This window comes from Pezoporus flaviventris, unplaced genomic scaffold, assembly GCF_033815535.1.
Source record: "Pezoporus flaviventris isolate CSIRO_AGI_PZ_B2104156 unplaced genomic scaffold, CSIRO_AGI_Pfla_v1 ptg000022l, whole genome shotgun sequence".
NCBI lineage: Eukaryota > Metazoa > Chordata > Aves > Psittaciformes > Psittacidae > Pezoporus > Pezoporus flaviventris.
In genome coordinates this window covers 2450662-2475965 of record NW_026892570.1, presented here as the reverse complement: position 1 = coordinate 2475965, position 25304 = coordinate 2450662, and the positions used below count along the sequence as shown (strand labels likewise).

At 38.6% G+C, this 25304-nt stretch overlaps 1 protein-coding gene across 2 annotated transcripts; it reads left to right on the top strand.

Annotated features, from left to right (window-relative positions):
• Positions 1–388: 388 nt before the first annotated feature.
• On the top strand, positions 389–25304 carry UBQLN1 (ubiquilin 1). Of its 2 annotated transcripts, none has more exons than XM_061456259.1 (11): positions 389–574; positions 11032–11183; positions 15204–15319; positions 16718–16980; positions 17792–17950; positions 18454–18688; positions 19166–19308; positions 20347–20430; positions 21885–22000; positions 22270–22438; positions 24151–25304. In XM_061456259.1, exons 1-11 carry the CDS (start codon positions 422–424, stop codon positions 24301–24303), a joined length of 1743 nt encoding a protein of 580 aa, XP_061312243.1. In that variant the 5' UTR covers positions 389–421; the 3' UTR covers positions 24304–25304. The 2 variants fall into 2 exon arrangements, with proteins under 2 accessions (XP_061312243.1, XP_061312242.1); XM_061456258.1 differs by having other exon boundaries at positions 24148–25304.

The window sequence follows — 25304 nt, the reverse complement described above, 5'->3', positions numbered from 1 at the left end:
CGCGAACAAATGTTTACCTCACACTACTTAACGGCAGCGGGCAACGCCGCCCGTGCTTCCGGCGGTATAGGCCCGGCCCCTCCCCCCCCGCTCAGGGCGCACGCGCAGCCCGCGCCCCAGCGCGCACGCGCGGCAGAGCGGGCGCGCCCACGCCCGGGCACAGAGACCCCGCCCCTTTCTAGTAACTTCCCTGACGCTTGATGTCATCAACGCGCGTCTCGGGCGGACCTGGGTATTTCAGCGCGCTGCTGTCGAGCCTGTGTTGCGAGTGCGGAGCGCAACGGAGCGGAGCGCGGAGCTCGGCTCCCCGTCGTCCCCGCTCCCTGCAGCCGCTTGCAGCTAGACGCCAGCTCGCTCGCTCGCTCTCTCGCCCGCCCGCCCGCCCGCCCGCAGCCGGGCAGGCCTCTAGCTCCCTCCCGCCATGTCAGAGAGTGCCGACGGCCCCACGGGGGGTCGCAGCTCCCCGGACTCCCCGAGCCAGAACGCCGCAGAGCCGCGGGTCATCAAAGTGACTGTAAAGACTCCCAAAGAGAAGGAGGAATTCGCTGTGTCTGAAACCAGCAGCATCCGGCAGGTGAGGGGCAGCGGGGCCGGCTGTGGGTCTGGGACGGGCAGCGGGGCCGGCTGGGGGTCCGGGACGGTCAGTGGGGGCCTGGCGGGATTAGCCTAGCCGAGGTTAGGGCCGGGCACGGGTGGAGCGCGGCCCGGGAAGAGAGCTCAGGCCCGCGGTTCTCGCCTCCAGCGTCGTAGGGCGACGGCCCTTCCCGGTGACAAAGCAGCTCCTGCCCGCCCCGACTGCTCTGGGCTCTACCGGGCGAACACCAGGGCTGATCCTGGCTCGTGAGAGGACTGCTCCCATCTGAGGCTAGTAGGGGTAGAGAAGAAACCTCCTGCTTCAACTCCTCTCCCTATCCCCTGTTGCAGTGCTGATAGCCGGTTCGGGAGGTGACTGTAGGTCGCTTTCTAGCTGAATTGTCCTGTCGAACTGAGTCTGCCAGGAGGAGGTTGTCTGGCTAGTATAACCATAGAAAATGTATGCAATCACTTGTGTCACGGTGCTGTATTGCCCATGGTTATCTTCGTCTAAACTGACTTTAAAACAGTGTGTTGGTTATGCAGAGAGCTCTTTGTTTTAGAGAAGTTGTGTCTTCGAACTGTTAAATTTACAGTACAAATAAAGTGCACCTTTGGCTGTAATTAAATGTGCTAGTTATTGATATGATACTTGCCATGGGGGTACTGAAAGGCAGCTGAATTGGTGGGTTTTTTTTGTTCCTATGAAAGTCTTTGCCCCATGGTGCTTATGGCTCAACAGAAGCAGTGACACCTATTGAATCATCCACTGTATTTCCTGCAACTCTTCTGTTTTTCTTGGAGGCTTTCCAAGCAAGTATTGACTAGAATTTCATTTATTTGGATTAGGAAGATACAAATAATAAAAAGGGTGCTTAAAGTGTAAGGTAAAGTCTCCAGCAAGCTAGTCTCTTCCTTGTGAATGATGTAGAAATTACTATTCTAAAATACTTCAGAAATTGAAGTTTGAAGAGATTCAGAGCTTACTTAGCTTTTCATGAATTTTTTTCAGAAATGTCTCTGAATGTGGCAACTCAGTTTAACTTCGCTTTATTTGGTATGGCTGGTAACTGCAGACTTCACCAAGTCTGTGTGACAGTGCCACAGGTATCGAGATAGAGAGCTTGCAGTCATTCCTTTATGGATGAGCTGAAAGACACTTTGACTGGCTTCAGCCCAGCCAGCAGCAAAGTACCACTCAGCTGCCTGCTTATTGCCCTTCACTCTCTAGGGGAATGGGGAGAAGAACTGGAAAAAATATTAAAACTTGTATGTTGAGATAAGAACAGTTTAATAATTGAAATAAAAGTAAAATATAATAGGAAATGGGGGGGATGGAGGGGGTATGAATAAACCCTTTTGCCTGTCTGTCCTCCCCCTGTCCCTTCCTATCCTTTCTCTCCCCGTGGAAGCTTTCCCTTCCCATGGAAGCTGTGAAAAGTCCTTGACTTGGAACAAGCACTAATTTGCAACAACTAAGACACAGATGTGTTATCAGTATTGTTCTCAGACTAAAGCCAAAACACAGTACTCTACCATCTGCTGAGAACCAAAATAATTCTTTGCCAGACAAAAACATGATAGCATTTTGTGGTTATCAGAGGAAGGTAAGAAAGATGAAGAAAATGTTCCCAAGCGTATCTAGCCAAGACGTAGTCCCAGCATCTTGGCTAGAATATCAATACTCTTGCTCCACCTAGTTGCTGTGAAGAGAAGAAACACTGATAATTCTTTCAAGTTTTTACTCTGGGGTCTGTTTCAGATTCAGGGATTTATATGTCAGCATTTGGCTTAAGTTTTCCAGACATAAGTTTTGTTGTGGTCTTCTCTCCATCTGCCAAAGGAGTGAGCCTACTCTCTTGTCTTTGATGGTATTTAGCTGTTGGAGTATTGTATACTATCAGCTACTCTTTGCAAGCTTAATTGAAGCATTTCTCCCAAAGGTAAAATTACTGTGTTTGGTTTTTAATGTTGTCCACTGCTTTCCCAGTTATCTCAACCTGAAAGTGGTACTTTTCACGTCTCTATTCTCCATAGATTTGTCAGCAGTGTCAATGCAATTTTTGAAAGTCTTTGCAGGTTTTGGGGTTTTTGTTTTGTTGTTGATTTGTTATTTTTTTTTGAAAGAGATTCATATGTTGAACCTAAGTTGCAGATTGTGTTTGCCTTGAAAACCAATCTGCCTTTGTTTTGCATCCTTCAGGAGTTAAGAAGAGATTTACTTAAGGTGTGAATTTTTAAAAATGTTTTGCTTTCACAAGATTGTTTCAAATGTGAATGCAAGTGGAGCTGCCAGGTTTTCAAATAAGCAGTTGTCCTAAACTGAAATAGGTATGCCATCTAGGAAGAGCATGAACATTTTTAGGTAAATGTTCTGGGTCATTGGGGTCAAATTTAGGGCTGCATAAAGCATATTTTATGTTGTTCTTCTAATGTAGATCAGGTTTGCAATTGTCCTAAATCAGGGAAGTGTTGATTTTGGTTTGTTTTTTTTTTTTTCTTTTCCCCTGGTGTTGGAAGATTTCAGCAACATAGGATTTGTTATTGCTGGTCCTGTGTTGTACAGCTAGGATGTCAAGTAGGCAGGTTGGAACGGAATATAACCTTCAAGTACAAAGCCACTCTGGGAGGTCAGTTGATTGCAAGTACCCCCCCATCTGTTGTTTTTTTGTGGAACCTATTTGATTGTGCTCAGCCAAGTTTGGCTTAGTATTAGGTCAAGGACCAAATATTTGCTTTCTTGACTGGGTATGATATTGATCTTTTGCTCTGTGCAAAGACTTCATGAACTTATGGTGTATGAAGATGAATACCTGTAAGCCTGCTGACTTGAGCTGGCGCTGATGGTGCTGGCACTTTAGCTCAGGTAAAACTGTGTTTATTTATTATTTCTTCCCACCTTTGGTTTATTTGGTGTGCTTCTTTTGGTGTCAAGGGTGACATTTGCAATGTTCAAGACTTTATTGTAACTAGCTCAGAGTTGCTGTCCACCAGTGTGTGTGCAGACTGCAAGATACCAAGTTGCACGTTCTGTGAACATTACTGTTCTGAAACAGAGTAACATGCCTTGCTGTATTTTTTAACAGTTAAGCAAACAAAGAGTGGATATAGCAAATCTGCACAAGTAGTTTTAGAAGCTTGCAGTTCTTGCAGATAGTTATTGTCCTGTGATTATCTGAATATTTCAGAGTAACATCCATCTGGAAGAGTTAATAAAATTGAGTTTAGCTCCACAGGAAACAGATTTGGTTCTTGTGCAGGTTTGGGTTCCCTCTGTCCCCCCATTTTTATTTAACATCAGCTTTTCAATGGAATTCCTCTTTAGTGTTTATCTGTTTTTAGTAATGGCCTATCTCACACCTCATACTATATTTTTTTAAACAAAGTGAACATGTAAATATTGTGCTTTCTCTACTCTACAACTATAAATAAAAATCCTGACCTGTTGAATTAGGTGTGTAAACATATACATTGTTGAGACTTTGCTTTTTATCAAGTGGAGATCTCATAAACTTGTATTTTCTGATTACAATTAAAAGTATAGTTTATGGTTGAAACTTTAAATCCATAAATCCAGAGTTGTGCCTGTTTTTCCTGATCCCAGATTGGTAATATTCTGCTTACAAGGATAACACAGGTGTAGATGTTAAGGGGATCACTGGGTGACTTTGTGGTGGAGCATCTTTCCTGACATGCGTATGCTTTTAATATTCTATGTAATGCTTTCCTTCGTAAGAACAGTTTTTAATTTCAATTCAGTTAATCGAATCCTGCCTCGGGTTTTTCCGTAGTCAGTGGATTACTGAATAGTACAGCTAAAAGACATTGAAACTAGGTACTGGAGTCTAGTTTGTTGCTCTTCTCCAGGATTGAGTCAGCTTTCTGTTGGTACTAAGGCACTTGAGTATATTAATTGTTTAGCATTAGGTTTTTCCATCATCTTGTATATCAGTGCATTGAAGCATGTTTGTGTGACTCTAAAGTTTGCCTTGCAGTATACTCTGATTTTTCATGTTACATAACTTTTTTTCCCCTCCTCATTTTGGAAACTGGATTAAAATTGGTTTAGAGCAATATTAGATGATTATTTGTTAGAATAACAGTCTTCAAAAGAAGGTATATTGACTTTTCTGAAGTTCGGAATTGCCAACAGCAGAGAAAACCCTAATGAGGTAGAGGTGTCATGGTAAGATACTTATTTTAGAGCCCAGTCAATATCTTAGTTTAGTGATTATAAGCCTTGCTATGTAAGGAGGGTCACTGTCTGGAAATAATATTAGGTCAAAATCCTAAGAATTGGGAATATATGGTGAAAAATGCTTTTGGTTAGACTTCTTGTAGATGGGGTTAATGGTGCCCTAGCACTATCAGACTAAAAAGAATGTTGGCCATTATATCTGTAGTCCACTTGTTATATTCTTTATTACCTTGAATTTAAAACTTACTGAAGTTGAGCTATTTAAAGATTCTTACCAGGAAGGTCAGATGAGAAGGAACTATTCTGTCAGTAGTAACTTACGTCTCAGTATTTCCTCAGGACAAATGGATGTTGCCCAAGCTCCTCCCAGTTAAGTTGAAGGCTAAAACATGCTGTCAGAAAAAGTAAGTACAGGGTAGATTCTCAAAAATGAGTTCTACTGCAAAAATCTCATTTTAAACATTATCCTTTTATGTCCTTTTCCAGTCTCTCTGATTTGCTAGGAAACAGACTAGTTCTGTTGCAAGTGCAATACTTTTCACTGATAGATTGCAAAGTCCTGTTATGGGGAAGTATTCATAGCCATTTCTCCTAAGTCAAAGCATGGAGGAGTGAAGTGGCTTGCTGAAAAATGCCTGGAATGGATAAAACTGGCTAGAACACAAGTGCTGAGCCCTTTCCACTAAGTTACACTGCTGCAGTTTTCCTTTATGGGCTACTAGCCTTGTAAGCTCATAAAGAATGTGAATTTGTTTCTTGAGATGAGTTTTTTGAGTTTGGTTGCAGAAATTTGGGGAAATAATGTGATCTTGAAATTAGCGTGCCTCACTGGCAAGGAAGATAGGAACTCCACCAAGTTGTGAAAGACAGCATATGCTTATAAAGAAGCCTAATATTGGGTAGGCTTTCTAGCTGCACTTTACCTGCAGCAAACCACAGCTTCAGGCCAAAAGTGCTTTTATGCTTGAAACCATGAATTCTAGTCCCCTTTCCTATGTAGCATCCAAGAATTGTGCAGTGAAACCGTGTTTTAACTGGCCTTAATTAAACCCTGAATTAAACCCTGTGAATTAAACCCTTTTTAATTCACTGTCATAAGATTGCCAGCTATGATTCATCTGGAAAGGAGATTGCAGATGTCAGTGGTTGTGTAGCCATGAGTGTGTTTGGTTCCTTACTACTTGGGTCAAGAAGACCTGTAGCCATTAATTTATTGTAAAAAAGGAAGCTGGAGCTCGTCAAAATCAGCTTCTGTTGAAACTGCTGGGTGTGGGTGTAAGACTAGAATCCAGCTAATACACTTTATATGTGTTAATAGGAAAGGCAGTTGAAACAGCAGTGGTGAACAAGGTAATGTGATTTGAAAACCTTTCTTTGTAATAGAACTGTTTGAGTGATTGCTGGGAACATAAACTGCAGTTCAGCCCTCTTTGGGCGTAGATGACATGGAACCTTTGCTTCCATGTCATCTCTGACTCTGTGGAATGGGGAGAGTCAGCAGCTTTGGTTTTTTTTTATTGTTATGTAGATAAAATTGTAGGTTAGTATTTTCAAAGCAGTTGCAGTTTTCAGGGGCTGTTTTCTGTTACTTTTCAGTGGGAATTGGATGCTGATTCCCTGAGGCTTCTTTCAGACTGTTACTATAATTTCTAAATGTCTTACTAAGCCAAGGTTGAGAAGATTTGGGAATATATTTAATTTGTTTTTCTCTTTTTATTACTTTTTCACAACTCTCTGTCAAGTGAAGGGATAGTAGTGTTATTACAGTTGCAGTTTTTGATCATAGAATGAGTCAGCAAAAGCTTTTGAATCATAATATGGTGGTAAACATGTCAAAAGACATTTTGCATGTTAAGATTTTTGCTTTGCCTGGAATAATTTTACCAGGCCCTTCCTAGGCTAACTTGTCAGATGTCAATTGGTTTATGTTTAAAGTATGGATCTGCAGTGCAGAGTGGCAGGGCAGAACAGTGTCTTAGCTGTTCTACTTAATGTGTATTCAGACATTTGCTTTGTTAAGTGACAGAATGGCTGCTTTAACTAGCTCAGGCACAAGTATCCATTTGTTCACCACTGGGCATCAACGCTGTACTGTCCGTGCATACCTTACTAAAACCTTCAGAGACAATAAAGATAAACAGGTATAATAGAAGTCTTGACTTGCTTTGTAGACCCTTTCTTGTGTTAACATGGAGCAAAAAAAGAAAAGTTTTGCTAGCAGAGTATTGGGCTGAATTTTTTAAAGTTGTATGAAGGTGAGGATGTTTGGCATGTAAACAAGAAGGGCTGGTGTGCTGCTAACAAACCTGTGCATGTTCCAGTGTGAAAAATTACATTTCTTCTGTCCTTTAAAAAGCTTGGTAGAAACATTTTAACTGGAGGTGAAATGGTAATGTGGGCAAGGGGCTTCAACAAGACTAGCTTTAGATTTTCTCTAATTCATGCCAAAAGAATCTACAAGTTACCATGCTTTGAGGAGGCTGTGACCTTGAATTAATTCACTCCAGTGAGACTGCTTTCTCCTTTTCTCCATAGGGAAACAAGTCCTCTGTCTAGCTGTCAGTCTTGTTTCAATTCCCATTGTGTTTCTCTCCACTGATTTGTCTAAAAAATCTTTAAAATTACCATAATTTTACATTATTTTTCTTTCAGCTACTAGAGGAGTACAACGAACTAATTTCTGTGAATGTTAGGCATTAGATATGGTGAAACATTATTTTTACAACTTCAAGTCCTTTTCTATGCTTGGCTATAACTGAACATCTTTGTAATATCACGGTGCCTAGTATTACAATGAAGTAAGACTTGCTCTTTAGAACAATAAAGCAAGTCAGTTCAAACCATTTCTTGGAGGGTTACATGATGTTAAAAAGGAAGAGCCAGTGCAGTTAGAGAATTGGACAGAGATGCTTATCATTTCTAGCCAGTGACACTTTGAACTCCTTCTGTTTGGTTTTCCCAGGTGACAAAATATTTTAACTGTAATTTACTGATAATGTTATTTAGTTTGGCTGTTCAAACTGAAGATTTAAACAATACCAAAGTTACTTTTCTTACAAGTATGTATTAATTCCTATGAGAATCTCATTTGTGTTTTTGCTTTGCTGCTGATTATGTACCTCCTCAAATAGAACACACACTAGATTGATGTTTACAGTTCTGTTTAAGGAAAAATGACAGTTGTCTTCACTGTTAATGCTGTGTTTTGTTAGCATAGTGCTGTAGCATCTTATTGCCCAATTTTTTTCACATCAATGAAAGTGGTGGGGAGTCCTATAAACCCTACATAGAAAAGGTCTGTGGGAGTAAGAATGCAGTCACTAGCCATTTCTTTTGTCCTTTCACGGTCTGAATTTAAAGAAGCTTCTGGACTTTCCCCTTTACTATGGGGAAATGACCTTGCAGTGCATTTACCATTAACGGTGAGAGGCTGAAAATATTAGATAGGTATTTGCCCCCAGAGGGTGGTAAAAAGCCTTTTCTTCCACTCTCCTAGACTTTATTTCACAGTGCGAACAGTAGTGACTTGTGCCAAACTCCAGCCTAAGGCTAATCATCTTGCAGTATTGGCAGAAGTCAGGTGATGCTGCAGAATAACTTGCTTATCTTTTGAGTTTTAAATAAAAAAAAAACCAAACCTACATGTATTGAAAATGTTTGGGGGATTCTGTTTTACAAATGTATAGATGATTCTCTTTCCTCTGCCTCAGCAGAAGAATGTGTGTGGACCTAATCTGTTATTGATGGTATCTTTGACTGTTGACACTCATTAGCAGTTTAATTTGCAAAATATGTTGCATGGTAACCTAGACTTTATGTGGTAGTCTTTGAATGAAGTGTCAGAGGGCTTTGTCCTGCTTATTGCTTGTCATTTCAGAAGTTCGAAGGTTGTGCTGAATGCAGGTGAAGCTGATGGACAGACCTGACTTTTTTTTTGTTTGCATCTCAGGCTTTTTATGTAAATACGCCTTGGACAAAATTGGCTTGGTATTCTAGACAGCTTTATTATTGTGGCAGGAAAGAGATCTATTGTGCATTTGGATCATGCACATACCTTGCCGTAGAGGTTGTTTTGGGGTTCTGCTACACTGTTGCATGATGGCTGTTGCATTCCTATCTTACTGTAGTGCTACTTTTGCAGATCATCTGAATAGCACTACATGCAAACAGGGAAAAGGTATAGCCTTCAATCCTTATATGATACTAACATTAGATGCTGTTTGACCTTATGGGTAATTAGCAGCTTCAAGGAATGTGTGACAGGCCTTGGCTTATTCAGCTTGAAGAGAAGGCTGAGGGGCGACCTCATGGCCGCCTACAACTTCAAGGGGTGCAGTGGAGAGGGAGGTGCTCATCCCCTCTCTCTGGTGACCAGCAATAGTACACAAGGTAATGGAATGAAGCTGCATCAGGGAAAGTTCAGACTGATCTTTAGGAAAAGGTCTTCACTGAGAGGGTGGTTGGTCACTGAAGCAGGCTCCCCAAGGAAGTGATCACAGCACCAAGCTGGTCAGAGTTCAAGGAGCGTCTGGATGATACTGAGTCATACGTTTTAGTTTTAGGTAATCCTGCAAGGAGTGTGAGCAGTTGTGTCCCTTCCAACTTGAGATATTCTATGAATATTGTTTACAGCATCAGCTGTAATATGATGAGAATTAAGCTGTGGATCTCGCTGTCACAGCATATTGTGCAAAATAGGATAATAAATGAGTTTGGGTAAATGACATTACTCTTGGGTTTGGGACAGTATAGTAGTCCTTTATTCTTATTCATTATCTTCGTACCAAATTGTGAGTATTTCTGCTGGTTTTATGTTACTTTGGAACACATTTTAAGAATAATTAACTAGAAGAATGCAGAACAGGAAGCAACTGCCAGAACAGCTGCTCTGCAGACTAGGATCTAGAGTTCATAACTATTAAGTAAGTCAGCATTATTACGTGACTGTTTTCCTACATGGATTTCTCACTTTTTCTTTTAAATAGGAATATAGCTTGCAGCACGTGGGGTTTATCCTGTTGTTCTTCCAAGTATTGGTATGAACTGGTTTGGAGTATTTTGGCCAGTTTTGAGCCCCACACTTAATAAAAGAGGTAATTGGATTTGAAAATTTAAGGAGTGGTGGAAATAACTGGATTAGAAAACTTTCCTTAATTAGGCTAATTAAGGAAAGATTAGCTTTACTGCAATCCTGTATTCTAAGGAACACAACAGTCTGTTTGCATTGTCCGTTGTGGGCAGGACAATGAAGAAATAAGATAGTGAAACACTGGAATAGGTTTCTTGGAAGAAAGTCACTGGGGACCTCAGGAAACAGACTAGATAATCATGTCAGGAATAATTCAGGTAAGTAACCCACTTTCAGAAAGAATGGACTGAATGACTTCTGGAGTACTTGCACGTCTAAATATTGCCAGTATAAAGGCTGACTTAAAAGTTGTTTTGCCAAGAACTGTAACTCTGAGTAGACTTTTAACTAACCTAGGGCAGCCTCCTACCCAAACACAGGCTTTTAACCTCTTTTCTCTCAGACTCTCTCTTAAATGTTCTTTTTCCTTTTCCTGTACCATCCGACCTTTCAGTTAGAGGTCATCTTCAAAGCCTAATACAGTAGGACTTGACTTTATGTAGTCCTGCCTATTGAAAATGTGATTAAGTAATTGAAAAATCAAGATTTTCCTATATGGAATGAATTCTGTAGGATACTTTTTTTTTCTTAGTATGGTCAACTGCATTTCATGTAGCTGTGTGATATATTGAATGAGAAAGCAGGGCCACCCAAGAGGTGATTTTTGTCGGTGCCAAAAGGAATGATGGTTTTGACACATGGAAGGCAGTAGAAAATACGTGTAAAAGGCACATACTTTGCTGTTCAGTTCCAGTAAAACTATAGAAAGATTTGTTATACTTGTGACACTATTCTCAGTCTTTCAGCAGTGGATGGCTTGTAATGTATATGCGTATATACATGTTAGTGTATACTTACTAGTGTGTTATATACATACCTTGCAGTGTGTATATATAAGTGGCACTTATATAAATAGTGATCTAGATGTGAAACTTCTGATTATATTAAAAAACATTTTCCTTCTTCCTGTGGACAAAAAAAAGGTTTACAAAAGTAGTTGTGCAAAACAATGTACAGTGCAAGTGGAGTAATACATTAAATATGAGCAAAATAGCTTGTTCTTAAATAATTAAAGCAAATATAGTTCAGTATTCAGTTACATGAATGTATAATATTAAACTTTTTTGTTTAGTTCAAGGAAGAAATCTCTAAACGTTTCAAGTCTCACATTGATCAGCTTGTGTTGATATTTGCTGGAAAAATTTTGAAAGATCAAGATACTTTGACTCAGCATGGAATTCATGATGGACTCACTGTTCACCTGGTTATCAAAACACAAAACAGGTAACCTTACTGATGCCTGATCTTTTATTTACCTCTGAGAAGTAAAAATACAACAAATTCTTAACTGTCTTTTGGGCAAACCTAACTTCAGTCAGCTCCTTAGTCACAGTTGGTGCAGAGTAACAGTCTGAAAAGTACAATGCTCTTTTTCTTTGGTTTGTCTTCTATTTTAATTGGATTCATGTTTTTAAATGCAAGTCTCTTGCTTTTTGTTATTTAACTTTTCTTATTAGTGCTGAATGCTGGCTATTCTGTCTCTGTAGTTCTTGGCTATCAGCTCTATATAATATGTAGCTTTGCTGTTGTGCAGCTTTTCATTTGTGAAAACTGTTTTGGTAAAACAAGGAAAGAAAATTTGAGAGAACTGCTTTGGAGCTAATTTATCTGGTTGAACATAAAGACTTGGATTTTAAGGTGTTTTGTTTGCTTGTTTGTTTTTTTTTTGTGTTTTTGTGGGGTTTAGGTTGGTTTGTTTGGTTTGGTTCGGGTTTTTTTGGTGAGGCAAATTTAAAATGATGATGTGGCAGTTGAGCAGTGTCATTTGTGCCTTTACTTCTGTGAAGTGCCCAGAAGGAAAAGGCTCAACTAAAAAAATCCTATCAGCAGGTAGGGTAATATATCCCTCAACTAAATGTATCTTGACTAGTCAGTAACAGTTTCCTAGACTAAAAGTGTTCTTGCTCCTGTTCTAATTAAGTCTTTCATGTTTCTGGTGAGGATCTCATCCAGTGGCCAGGTGTCAGGTGATGAAGTAAAGATAATGGAACTTGGGAGAAAAAAAGAAGTATGTTTTCCCTTCTAGGCCTAACCAAATCACAATGGCCTGTTAGTAACATTAGTATTATATTTAAGTACCTGTTGAAATTAAGTAGCATTAGCACTAAATGTAAGTGTCTGTTGAAACTGATGTCTTTAATTCCATGCTCATATCCTGGCAGGACTGTATTGTCTGTCCTGGAGTCCCACTTTCTTTGAGTATTTTTTAGAAGTGTGTTACCATTATCTTCAGTATCTTTTAATCGTGTTTCTGACAAGGAAGTACAGACAGAAAACTACAGACCCTTTGCATGTACCTATCCTGTCCTCGAATGAGGTAGTAATGTTTTCACCTACTAGCCTTCACAGAATGGTTTGGGTTGGAAGGGACCCCCCCTTGAGATAGTCTGCTTCCATCCCCTGCCACAAGGCAGGGACACAATATCCTACCAGTATGCTTCGTCGCTGTTCATGAGGTGCCTAAAGTCTTCCAAATCTGCCTGTTTATGCTGGAAGCCTCCAGATTTTCCCTGAGATGCCATAAAACATCAACACAACAATTTTGGGCACAGTAAAACTGACAGTGGATGCTGGCTAAAATGCATTTATGCAACTAACAAATTAAGAAAGAACTGCAGAACTGAGTGAGTATTTAGCCAGAAAAGCAAAGGTGAACAGTGAGCTATGCCTGGGTCTCCCATGTGGGCTGCCCCATCGCCACAAGCCATGTCAAGGGGTGCCAAGCTTTGTTCATATAAAAAAAAAATACACTCCAAAACCTGTTAGAGAGGGTTGTCAATGAAAATCACCACCTTTTGAGAAAGTATAACATTGCCCTGAACTATTTTAATATTATTAAGATATCCAAATTTTATGCTTGAATCAAAAGGCAAGACATTAGGTGTGGCTGGGTAAGTGCTGTTTTTTGACTGTGAATATTGAGGTTGATTGCTCCCAACTATTTTACACTTAGCCATTTACTTTTCTGTTGACTGTTGCTGCTACTGTGTATGTGAATAAACAAAAGTTATTTTCCAAAACTAGATTTGAAGATGGTCTTGTCCCTTCTAAACGATATTAAATGTGTAACTTTCAAATAGGAATCCTCATATATCCCAACCAATCCTTGTTTAAAAAATTATAACATTATTACTGCTGCATTTTCCAGGGCGATATAGGCTTTGAGTGTAATCTTGTAACCTGATCTGTACTGTGTCAGAGTAGTGGTGAATGATTAGCGATGGCTAGTGAATATTCCTGAATACAAAGTTCCAAGACCACACCTATATCCTGTTCAGAAGTAACAGGAGGAAACAAAATAGCAAAGTACATATAAAATATGATGTCCACTTCACAGGAATTTCACTCAAAAACCCGAGGCTGTTAGACTTGACACTCAAACCATTATTTTGAGGGTAGATACCCCCAGTTTCTATAGCAGCACTATGAACTGCAAGTTTCAGGTCTTGTTTACTTTTTCTGTCCTACTTTAAGAACCTTTCTTGTCTCTTACATGAATCATGAAGAGCTACAGTTGCCTCAGAATAGTTTCTCAGTTGAAGAACCAAATAGGGTGTTATGCTTATTTTACTTTATGGAGGAAAGGTGTGTTTTCTAGACTACAGGAAACTAAATAGCTCTAGCAGAAGATTGACAGTCAGTATGCCATCTGTAATCTTTCTCACTGAAATCATAGCTGCTTGTCTAATGGTAGTCATTGTGCATTTGAAGTTCACAGTTGCTGTTAATATTAGACTATTAATGCTTGTTGTTCTCAGGAGTCCAGATTTTCTCCTGATGCTTTGTCATGGCAGCTTATATCAAAGCCAAGTATGCAAGTATTCTCTTTCCTCAATTGTTAGCATCTGTCTGGAAGGTTTCCTCTAGAATGGGATTTGACTCAATGGAATCTGTGTATGTTTTGATAGACCTGAAAGTAAACAAGAAAGGAATAAAAATAAAAATACCTAAAACTGAATGCATAGGAATCACAATGGACTTAAGTTTTACAAGAACTGTCAAATCTTGTGGACTTGCTCCTTTCTCCTGCTTCACACCCAGAACATCAATAAGAATTTGAATTGGGTTATTTGGTACCATGGCATCCTATACCGCATGACTTGCATGCCTGTTTACAAGAATGCTGGTCAAATCAGCAGGGTATACTAGCACACAGGCCACTTCTAAGCTAGTATTGATGTTTTGGTGAATGAACTTGTGAAGTGTGCGAAGTATTTAATTGTTTGTTTGGTTTCTGTCTATGGTTTTGTTTAGCCTGGAGTCAGAGAACATGTTTTTTGGGTTGGTGGTTGTTTTGCTTTGTTTTGTTTCCTCCTTTCTCCCCTGGTTTTTGCTTTAGTGAAATTAGCACAGGACCTTACAGTAGCAGAAAGGTACTCTGAGGTATAAAATGTAGTGTGCTGTCAAATCCTCAGGGTCTGTCTGAGGTCTGAATTCGTAGTTTCTATATTTTATTTTATGCTGTAGTTCTACAAATCCAGGCATTTGAGGTTGATTGTTCAACTAAATTAGAGATTTTTGTGGGTTTCAAACTAGCCTTTCTCTTGCGTAAAACTAACCTGGCCTCTCTTCAAAAGCTCAGTTCCTCAAACTCTTTTACTACATGGCAGCACCTATGTTTATGCCTATGCAGTAGAAAGGTTTGGCAAGTATATGACTTGAGCAGACTTCAGTGCCTGTACTGAATTATGCTGGCTTTAACTTTCTGTAGCTACATTTTTTACCTTGTTGTTGAAGTCTTCAAGGTTATTGAGATTGTGGTATTTGTCTTCTAATGAAATGTTAACTGACTTTCATGTTCAGTAAGGTGTCTCATTAAAGATGTGGCATAAAATAACCCCAACATTACATCTTGTTAGGCTTTATTTCTTTAAGGCTCAGCCATGTTATCAATAGTATTTGAATATAGCAGATTAAGGCAAAGATCTTTAAAGCAAGGTAAGGACAGAGGAAGCTCCATTTGGTGGGCGTCCCAGGGAAAGGGTGAGAAGGTGGTAATGGCTTCAGTGATGCCCATCCATTTTCTTAATGTTTCAAACTACTGTTCTGAAAAATTGCTGATATTACATATGCCTGAGAAAGATTTGTTATGGGAAGCCATCTAGAGATAAGTGTGCTTTAGTGTGATTTCTTTTTTTTTTTTGAAACGTAGATTAAGATTCTGAAGTATGATACTATTCCTGTATTTAATTTTATTATTTAAATCAAATTGTTAAACTTGCAACTTTTAAACTTGCATTATAGATCACAAGACCGCCCAGCTCAACAAGCAAACTCTGCTGGGAGTACTGCTACCACATCAACATCAAGTACTAGTACCTCAACACCAACTTCAACAAATAGTAACCCTTTTGGCTTGGGTAAGAATATTTGTTAGGTAGCATGGTGGGTATCTCCTCTTGGATCCAGGTAATTGTCTCTGAAGTTTTATTCTAACGTAGACAAACTTAAAAAAAAACCAAACACAACACTGAAAAAACTGTTTATAGATATTCCTAGTATTGATTGTGCAAGGCTTCTGATTAGTAAGTTATCAGAGGAAAGTTGTTCCTATAATTTTCTATAGAATTGTAGAATGGCTTGGGTTGGAAGGGACCTTCAAAGGTCATCTAATCCAGCTCCCCTGCAGTGAGCAGGGTCATCTTCAACTAGATCAGGTTGCTTAGAATGCAGTCCAGTCTGACCATGACTGTTTCCAGGGATGGAGGGGCCTGTCATTCCTCTGGGCAACCTGTTCAATGTTTCACCACAAACTTTAGACTTGTGCTGTTTCATCTTCAGCAGTAAGGTGCCACTGATATGTCCTGGCACTATGGGTAAGGAAACTCCTTCCAGTATCCTCGTGCTCCTTAAAAGGGCATCCAAGTTGCTGTGAGGAGAGTAGTGATGAAACTGGACCTGTAACATGAAGTCAAGATATGGTACAGAAGCAACAAAATTGATGCTAATCTTAAAATTCAGTATTTCTTGGGCTCCAAGTCTGACAGCATGGTCAGTCTTTTATCAATAAAGAGACTGCAGTCTTACTAACTTAAATACTATCTATAATTTTCATAATAACAGTTGGGGGTTTGGTTCATTCTTTTTCATCTTATTTGCTTTCAGTGGGTGAGGAAGAGAGAATTGGAAAAGCTGACTATAGTAAGCAGTTGCTTTCTTAGGTGGAGACAGTTCTTCACACTGACTAGTATCTTCTGAAATGCTTTGCTTGGACTTGGCAAAGGAGAGGAATTCAAAGCATAATTAGTTCTGTGTGCATTAATAAGAAAAGGTGCTGTACTTGTAATTAAATTAGGGAATGAGTCATATTGGGAGATCTCTCTTGGTTATAATCTAACCAAAAGGTGGCAGATAAATTATTATTATACATGCATTATAAAGTGTTACTGGGGAAAGGTGGAAGGCGGGGGGGGGGGGGGTGGGGGTGGCAGGGTGGGGATGATGAAGGGATAACAACACCTAAGGTCCCCAGATTAGCATCTTAGCTGTGGAAAATGAGAAGAAAAGATGTTAGAATTGTAACAAGTTGTATTTCACATGCTGTTTGGATTTTTTAATGTATATTGTTATTTAAAGAAGCAAGGTCTTAGTGGGTAACACCTTAACAGCCCTGCAGAGATGGACTTTTTATTCATTCTCATTATTTTGAAGTGTGTGGGACATGTTCAAGTATTGCGTATTTAGGAAGAACCTGGATGTGATTCAAAGTATACTAGAAGCTGAAAGTTCAATTGTATTTTTTTTTCATCCTCTTAAAGGTGGCCTTGGAGGTTTGGCAGGTCTGAGTAGCCTGGGTTTAAACACATCAAACTTTTCAGAGTTGCAAAGTCAGATGCAACGGCAACTTATGTCCAACCCAGAAATGATGGTTCAAATAATGGAAAATCCATTTGTTCAGAGCATGCTTTCAAATCCTGACCTGATGAGGCAGTTAATTATGGCTAACCCTCAAATGCAGCAACTGATACAGAGAAATCCGGAAATCAGTCACATGCTGAATAATCCAGATATAATGAGACAGGTATGTAGAAGGATCTCTGCAAGTTCATGACCTTTGATTTTACTGTAACTGTGAACAACAGAGCAGGGATTGGACATGATTAGTTGAATGCTTAAACTTTCTTTAAGTATTTAAGCTTGTTAGAAAATACCTAAAAGGTTGCTGTAGGCAACTGGTGTTTGTATTTCTAGTTGCTAATGTCTGAAATAGAGTGATAATTCAGAAAATCTGCAGTGTTGTCTTGAAAGTCTATGTAATCATGTCTTCTGAGGTAAGAGTTGGATGTCCATATGTGCACTTGAAACCTTCTGTTTTCTAGCCAAAAATGAGCTTACCCAAAGTAGAAATTCTCCCAAATACATGTTTTCATGTTATCTAACTGTGGGTACTTGAGTGCTTTTAAAATTAGAAGGTATGTAAATGTGGCAGATTACAAGATACGCTGTGTAGCGGAAGGTAGCAGAAAACAGATGCTTTTGAAAATGTAGGTTATTTATTTTAAAGTTTGTATTACAGGCTGTCTGCTGTAATGATGTTAGAAATGGTAGGAGTATGCTATGTTAAAAAGAGGAGGTGAAGAAAGAACTTCAGTCAAGGTTTTTCTTCTGTTTAACCAAGTGCTTCCTGACCAAGTCAGCATAGTGACAGTTGTAGTAGTATGCTGGCTAAATACCAGTTTCAGTTGGCTCCCACTAAGCTGACATCTTAATTTGGCTTTAATCATAATTTCAAACTGGGTTAGACAGCGGTAACAGAGATACTGCCAAATGCTGACATTTTCACTTTAAAATGGATTTCTTATTAATACAGAATAAATGTTATACTTCCCTAGACACTAGAACTTGCTAGAAACCCTGCAATGATGCAGGAAATGATGCGAAACCAAGACCGAGCCTTGAGCAACCTTGAAAGTATACCAGGTGGATACAATGCTTTGAGACGTATGTACACAGATATTCAGGAGCCAATGTTGAATGCAGCACAGGAACAGGTGAGAAAAGATTACATTGAAATTCACTGAAATTAAATACTTCTTAAAAACAAAAGCATGGAAGTAATGTCAATTTTCAAATGTCTACTTGACAAAACATTTACTGAAGCTTGAAGTCACTGTGTGGCTTAGTCTTACGAAGAAAGATCTAAAAAAATTCTGTCCTCTCCTAAGCTCAAATAAATACATATACTGCTTTGTGTGTTTAAGGTTAGTGAATTCCCATATTACTTAAATTTTAATACCTTTAAATTTTTGCCTTAAAATTATGAGGTCCAGGAATAAATATTACTTAATTTTTTCAAGGTGCTAGTATCTCTCAATGTTGGTGTCTTTTTCAAAATATTTACAATTAATTACTGTAGAATTGTAAGTATAACTGGTCAAGATCTATCAATATTGATCTTTGTGTGCAATTTTGAAAAGGTAACTTGGTGTCTGTAGCAGATATAAAAATGGCTGGCTTTAGTAGATGATACATGTTTGCTTTCCTTCCTTTGTAGTTTGGAGGTAACCCATTTGCTTCTTTAGTAAGCAATGCACCAGCAGGAGGTGACAGTCAGCCATCTCGTACAGAAAACAGAGATCCTCTACCAAATCCTTGGGCTCCTCAGTCCAGCTCTCAGAATTCTACAAGCACCAGCACCACTGGTGAGAGTGGTGGCAGTAACAGTGCTGGAAATAGCACCTCTGGCAGTACGGGACGGAGCTCAACTGTACCAAGTCTGGGACAAGGAGGTGTGTTTATTATTGCAGTTGTATGTATTTGCACATGCTTGGGAGTTTGATAAAAAGATTCTTTCATTAGGAAGAAGTTTGAGTGAGAGTTTTTATTGCTATTTACTTTTGTAAAACATTTGACTAGTATCAATGTCCTCTGTAGAAAAACAAACATGAAAGGTAAACTAAGTTATAACAGTACTTGTGTTTTGCCTTAAAATAACAAAGGTACGGAATCTGTAAATGACTGCTAGTATTTTTCTTGTTTGGAGGCAAATGTAAAAACAGCTAATAATGTGAATACTTATTATGACTGCTTGTTGGATACAGCCTGTCTTAACTTCTGGAGCAGTTGTGTCTCTGTAAGCAGAACTCCCCCTGAGGTGCATTTCAAAGACTAAAACTCCTAGAAACAAAAACTCTTAGAAACAAAGCCTGATTTGTCTGTTAGGGTGTTTACTGAAGTGGTCTTTGAAATTTTTTTTTCTTTTTAAGCTGTTATGTTCAACACACCAGGAATGCAGAGCTTATTACAGCAGATAACTGAAAACCCACAACTTATGCAGAATATGTTGTCTGCACCCTATATGAGAAGCATGATGCAGTCATTGAGCCAGAATCCTGATCTTGCAGTGCAGGTAAATGCATTTGGTGTATTGAAATGCATATTGTGTGTATTGAAATAAAAAAAAAGGGGGAGGGGGTGAGTGTGGAGAGGATTTGACTCTGTGATACAGTAAATACTTATGCTAACATCTCAGCAATTGTCTGTAGTGAATAACCCAGTTTTTAATATTGATTCCTAACTCACTGAAGTTATTACCTATGTAAATTTAACAGTTGTTGCAGTGAACTTGTCAGCTTGTAGTTGGACATCATGCCAGGCATGCTTCTAAAATAGTTTGTAACTTTGTGTATGTTTTGTACAGCCCTAAACTTATGACCCAGCACAAGAACCATTTCAACAAAACAAATGCTTTGGTTGTAGATTAAGGCAGATCTACTGGTAAATATACACCCCCCACTAGCTGGGGAGAAGTGAAGTGAGGGTAGTTGGTATCACATCTAGACGTCATTCTGGTTTCAAGTTCTCTTTTGTGACATGTGCTCACTGTAAAAGTGTGGATGGTGTCTTATGAATGATACTGTAGATGTGCTTTCAGATTTTTTCAAATTAAACCTTTAATATCCAAAGTAAAATTGTGAACTGAGATTAAAAAAGTTAGCTCTTCTGTATTACCAATTTGGAAAATATGCTTGACTTCAGGTGATATTTACAGAGATATTATTGCTTAAATCTGTAGAGAAGGCTGAGCAGAAAAGTATTTTCATGTAATAGAAGTGAGGTTGTCTTGGCAAGTATCTGGCAATTCATTCACTTAAAACCCAACCAACCAAAACAACAACAAAGCAAACAAGGGACCCCCCCCGCAAAAAAAAATCAACCAACTAACCAAACAAAAAACACAACAAAAAAAACCTGCAGTGTGTTCAGGCTAGTGGTTTGTAACAAGTTTTGGGCAAAGGAGTAGATGATGATTGTTCCGTGAGGTTATTTTCATAACTATTATCATGTAAGTAGTTGTCTTAATGACCCTGCAGTGATTTTTACTGTTTGATCTTTGAAGTTAAACATTTTATTTTGAGAAAACTGTCATGTTTTGTTTTGTCCATAGATAATGTTGAATAATCCTTTGTTTGCTGGAAATCCTCACCTTCAGGAACAAATGAGACAACAACTTCCAACTTTCCTTCAGCAAGTAAGATACGATACTAGCTGTTAATAAATATCTGCAAGTCAATAAGCAGTATTTTCAATAAATTGATGTCTGTGTTTGATTTGGCTGAAAGTTAGATTCTGTAATATTCTCATTTGCTTTAAACATGAAGTTAGATTCTCTTGATAATTCTTTCTTACTGTTTCTATCCCTTTCAAAACCTATACCTGATTTCTAGTGGATATTTTTGTTTGTTGCTAGCACAACCACTTAAATTTGCTTTTGCTTCTTTGCTTAGAAGTAATTGTTCTTACTGCACACCAGCCGGAGAATGACTTGTTTTGCAAATTAAAAAGATTAGTACTTTTACCACTATTAGAATAAAGCTTTTCTATGCTTTACTCATACCTCTTCAAACCTGCCTTAAGTATTTGTGAAAGAGATCTTGCAGCATACCTTGGAAGACCCAAGTCATTAGCTAATTCAGAAGTAGGTTCTGAAGTTTTTCGCCTGTGAAGACTGCCCTACCACTGTCTTCCCTTCTTAACAACACTGTGCTTGCAGCCCAGGTATCTGCCACAGTGTGTAGTACTTAATCCAGTGCGTGAGTTTCATCATTAGGCAGTCCTTGCAAATAGGAGTTAAGGTGTGTTGCCAAGATCTGATTGCATACCAACACTTGTGTGAGTAAAACTACTAATGCATACATGAATTACAGTAGCAAGTTCAGAAGCTCAGTGTTCAGAAGAAAGTGTTTAAATTATTTCAACCACGTGAATGGCTGTAGTGTTTTGTAATGCCAGTGCTTTGTGATGATTTAGTAGTATCTGAGAAGCTAGAACCACATGCATGTTTTGAAAGCTGTGAATAAATGGTAACTAATGAAGACATAGTAAGAATCATGTCTGTTTCCTATGGGTATCTTCTGTCAATATTACCTTGGGGTTTATCTGCACAGCCAATTCTCTGCTGTATTCACTATGTTAGATCAGATGATTAGCAGTATTGGCAGGTGAGGTAATGTCTGTGTATTCTCAGAATGTTAACAGTATTGCAGCTCATATTTTCTTGCTTATCTACTGGCATTTATATTATGGGTTTGGGTGACAGAAACCATGTGATGTTCGTCTTCGTAATGGAAGGCATCTTTTTCAATAAAGAGCAGTTGCCCACTGGAACTAGGAAAGAAGTGCTGCTATCTAACAGGTGGAATTAATAATATTAATAGAGAAAAGAGTCAGGACACTTAAGTGCTCTGAGAGTTGTTAGGCCACTATTTCTGTAAAACAGCTCCAAATAGTAGACAGCAAGTTGTGATTTAAATATTTTCTTAAAATAGTTGCAGCAGCTTTCTTTGAAGAACCCAGTATGTTTTCCTCTTTAAAATTTAAGTAAATTTTGCCAGCTATGTATTTACTTATTATCTGACCTCAAGTTATCAGAAAGATATTAACAACTTTGAACATCGAATATTAATGTTCCTCCCCTTTTCTTAGATGCAGAATCCTGACACATTATCAGCTATGTCAAACCCAAGAGCAATGCAGGCTCTGCTACAGATTCAGCAGGGCTTGCAGACACTTGCAACAGAAGCACCAGGGCTTATACCAGGGTAAGAATCAGTCTTCTGAATTTACAACTCTGTTTTTATTAAAGACTACTTCTTCTGCCTTTTTTTAGTTTAACTAAACTTGCTTTAGAATCTATCCAGTTCTTACTTGTCATGCATTTCTAAACAGTGATGACTCTGGTCCTTGTCTCGGCACTTTAAATTGCTGTCCCCTTTTTTGCAGAATTTTTACTCAGTGGTTATATGAGAAGAGACAAGCTAGTACTTGTATTTATAATTCAAATGGTGTATTTTTTTTGTCATTTATGCAGATTTAATCCTGGTTTAGGTGGATTGGGAAGCACTGGAGCGCCTACAGGGTCCACTGTACCTAGTTCTGTTCCCAGTGAAAACACAAATCCAGCATCAGGAACTGCTGAACCTGGTCACCAGCAATTTGTCCAGCAAATGTTGCAGGCACTTGCTGGTGCAAATGCTCAGGTAAAGTATGTCAGTAATCTAGGTATTTTTGTTTTCTGATATTATTGCAAACCACTAGAAAGGAGGCTGATAGTTGAGAGGAGGGGTCCATGGCTACATCTGATCAAAGGAGAGCAGAGGAGGCTGAGAAGTGCTGATGCAGCTGTGCAAGTAAATGCTGGGGAAAAAATGGAAAACATGTCCTCTGAAGAGCTGGTTTTTATACACTCATCTTCATACCCTTGAATTTCTGAAATTCTTGGAAAGATGGAGGCAGATTAAGGTGATGAGGTTCACTGGCAAATGAGGTGTGGGCTCAGGCAGGAGAAAAGCTTAAGCATATTGAACACAGTTTCCTCTGTGCTTTGTCTTTATTGCTGGCTATTACTCTCTAGGTGTAACCAAGCCTCTGGCCCACGCTTTGGAATAGCCACACTCTGGTTATTTGGACCCTGAATTTGTTGTATGGCTTCACTGACATCTTGTATGTCAAGGCTGCAGTGCATTTTGTTAACATCCTGTGTGGGATTAAGGGTCTCCAGAGAGCTCCAGAATGCCAGTAGTTATAGGGACGTGAGCAAGACTGCCTTTAAAGGAGACATGCTGTTAACTCTCAAGAGTGCTGTGTGAAACAGCATCCTTACACTGTGGTATACCGAGTGTAATAGCAGGCTGCTGTTGGAAGGGTCAGTCCTGCTTTTTTCTCACCTGTTTCCACAGGATGGATGAGTTCTGCTTGCTGATCTGACAGACTTTTTTTTTTGTTACCAAACAACAAGAAAGTGTTGGTGGGTGTGAGTGTGAGAAACCATATTTTTACACACTTTCATTTATGCTGTCAAATCTATTGAGTCAATGTTCTATTTAGTTTTGCTTAGGTGAAGGGGGGGGGGGGGGGGGCATTTCTTACAATTTAGATTACATCTTTACAATGTACCGATTTGGAATCGTATGCATATTTAAAATACTGGTAGTATTTTTATGTATAAAACTACTGAATTAGAGCAAAAGGAGAACTAGTGGTAGCTGTGTAAGTTTTGTGTTGTATCTAAATCAATGCATTAATTTTTAAAAAGTTACTTCTCAGTATTACTCCAGCATATTATTTTCATACAATGTTCTGATTCAAAAAGGTCCCTGAAATAAGGATCAGACTACTGAAATCATGCAGAATTTTGCCATGAGTTTCTGTGAGTAGCATTATCCCATAAAGCACAGCTGTCAGTTTGCCTTAGACTGAGGCTTCCTAACAGTTAGAATTTTGGTAATTTTAGTCAACCAATACTTGGAGCATTAAAAAAGAGGTGTTTTTTATGTCAATGAAAAGAAGAAGCCTGTGACGTTCACCATTGCTGACAGTGACATCATCACAATCCTTGCTCTTCCACACTACAAGGTTGAACTTTGTTTCATTTTTAACAAATACCTGTGTTAATATCTTTAACAAAGCTATTAATGGGACATAAATTTACCCAATTTAATTATAATCCCCTTTTATCAAACAAGCAGCTTTTCCTGCAGTTCAAGAGTATTGTGTAAATGTAGGTACTCTAAAAATTCAAGACTAGTTGAAAAATTATGCAATTGTGAATTGAATTTATATTATAGTATAGTTTTGGGATCTTGAAAAAGCTATAGTCAGAAATCAGTTAAGACAGTGGTGCATAACCAGCTATGTTTAAATCCTATACATTGCTAAATATGTTCATATCTTGAAATTTTGTTCATAGCAGTTACAAAATCCAGAAGTTCGATTCCAGCAACAACTGGAGCAGCTGAGTGCAATGGGCTTTCTGAACCGCGAAGCAAACTTACAGGCGCTAATAGCAACAGGAGGAGATATCAATGCAGCCATTGAAAGGCTGCTTGGCTCCCAGCCATCATAGCAATGTTTCTTTAACTTGAAGAAATGTAATTTATTTTTGATAACAGCTCTTAAATCTTTAAAATATTTGCTTTATTTCATCCTGACTCTTGGGATTGTCTTGTACTAAAATCAGTCTGATACATATTAAGATGGAGTGCAGTAGTTTTCTTCAAACAGTGGGAATCAATACATTTTCACTTTTGCATGCATTATAGTTTCATTCTGCATTATTTGTGATTTTTTTTTAAACAGTATCAGCTTTCATAGTTAGGTGAACAAGTTTTGTCTGACCTACAACTGTCCAATTTATTTACTACTTAAACATTAGCCTTCAGTAGTGATTTATGTAGAATACAAATTAAAAAAAGAAAGAAAATAATTGAAGCTACAGTTTGTGGGTACTGATACTGCTTATTGTGATCTTGGCATGTATTTTTTTGCTAGCAAAATGCTGAAAGATTTGTACCACTTGAATAATCTACCATCTTTTTTGCTTTAATTTGTATAAACACAATATATACAGCAGAAACAGCTGATTTCTAGAGATTTATGCATTGCCATAGAATGAGATTATAAGTAATGCATAAATCCAGGGGGATATTTTAACACTTCTTTTTGGTGTAGAATCTTCAGGTAACCATCTCAGCAAAAATGCTTAAGCAAGTTCAGTTACAATATACTAGAATTACTGTTCTGGTTATTTCTTTACATCTGACTGTACAGAAACTTGCATTGTAACATTGTCTTGATATTCACAAACATTAACTGTGAATTACCTTTATCATTGTGTGAATTAGAAGGGCACTGCCTTGTGCTCTGGAATGCTTCTAAGGCTTGTTCCATTGAGATTTTAGCACATACTGGTTTGTAATTGGAAACACTACTTTCATTCACAGTCACGAGATGCTCTAATCACTTTTAACCACCATGTGAAAAGAAAATGTTTATCTTTTGGGGGTTTATTGGTAGTTACTTCTCTTGTGCCCAGATAATAAAGGAGTTAAAATGTTTAAGCATCTT

Excerpts from the sequence above, each read along its gene's own strand:
- UBQLN1 (XM_061456258.1), top strand. The coding sequence starts at position 422 with ATGTCAGAGAGTGCCGACGGCCCCACGGGGGGTCGCAGCTCCCCGGAC. Across the intron at positions 16,981-17,791 it reads ATCCAGATATAATGAGACAG|ACACTAGAACTTGCTAGAAA; the intron begins GTATGTAGAAGG and ends ATACTTCCCTAG. Across the intron at positions 19,309-20,346 it reads ATCCTGATCTTGCAGTGCAG|ATAATGTTGAATAATCCTTT; the intron begins GTAAATGCATTT and ends TTTTGTCCATAG.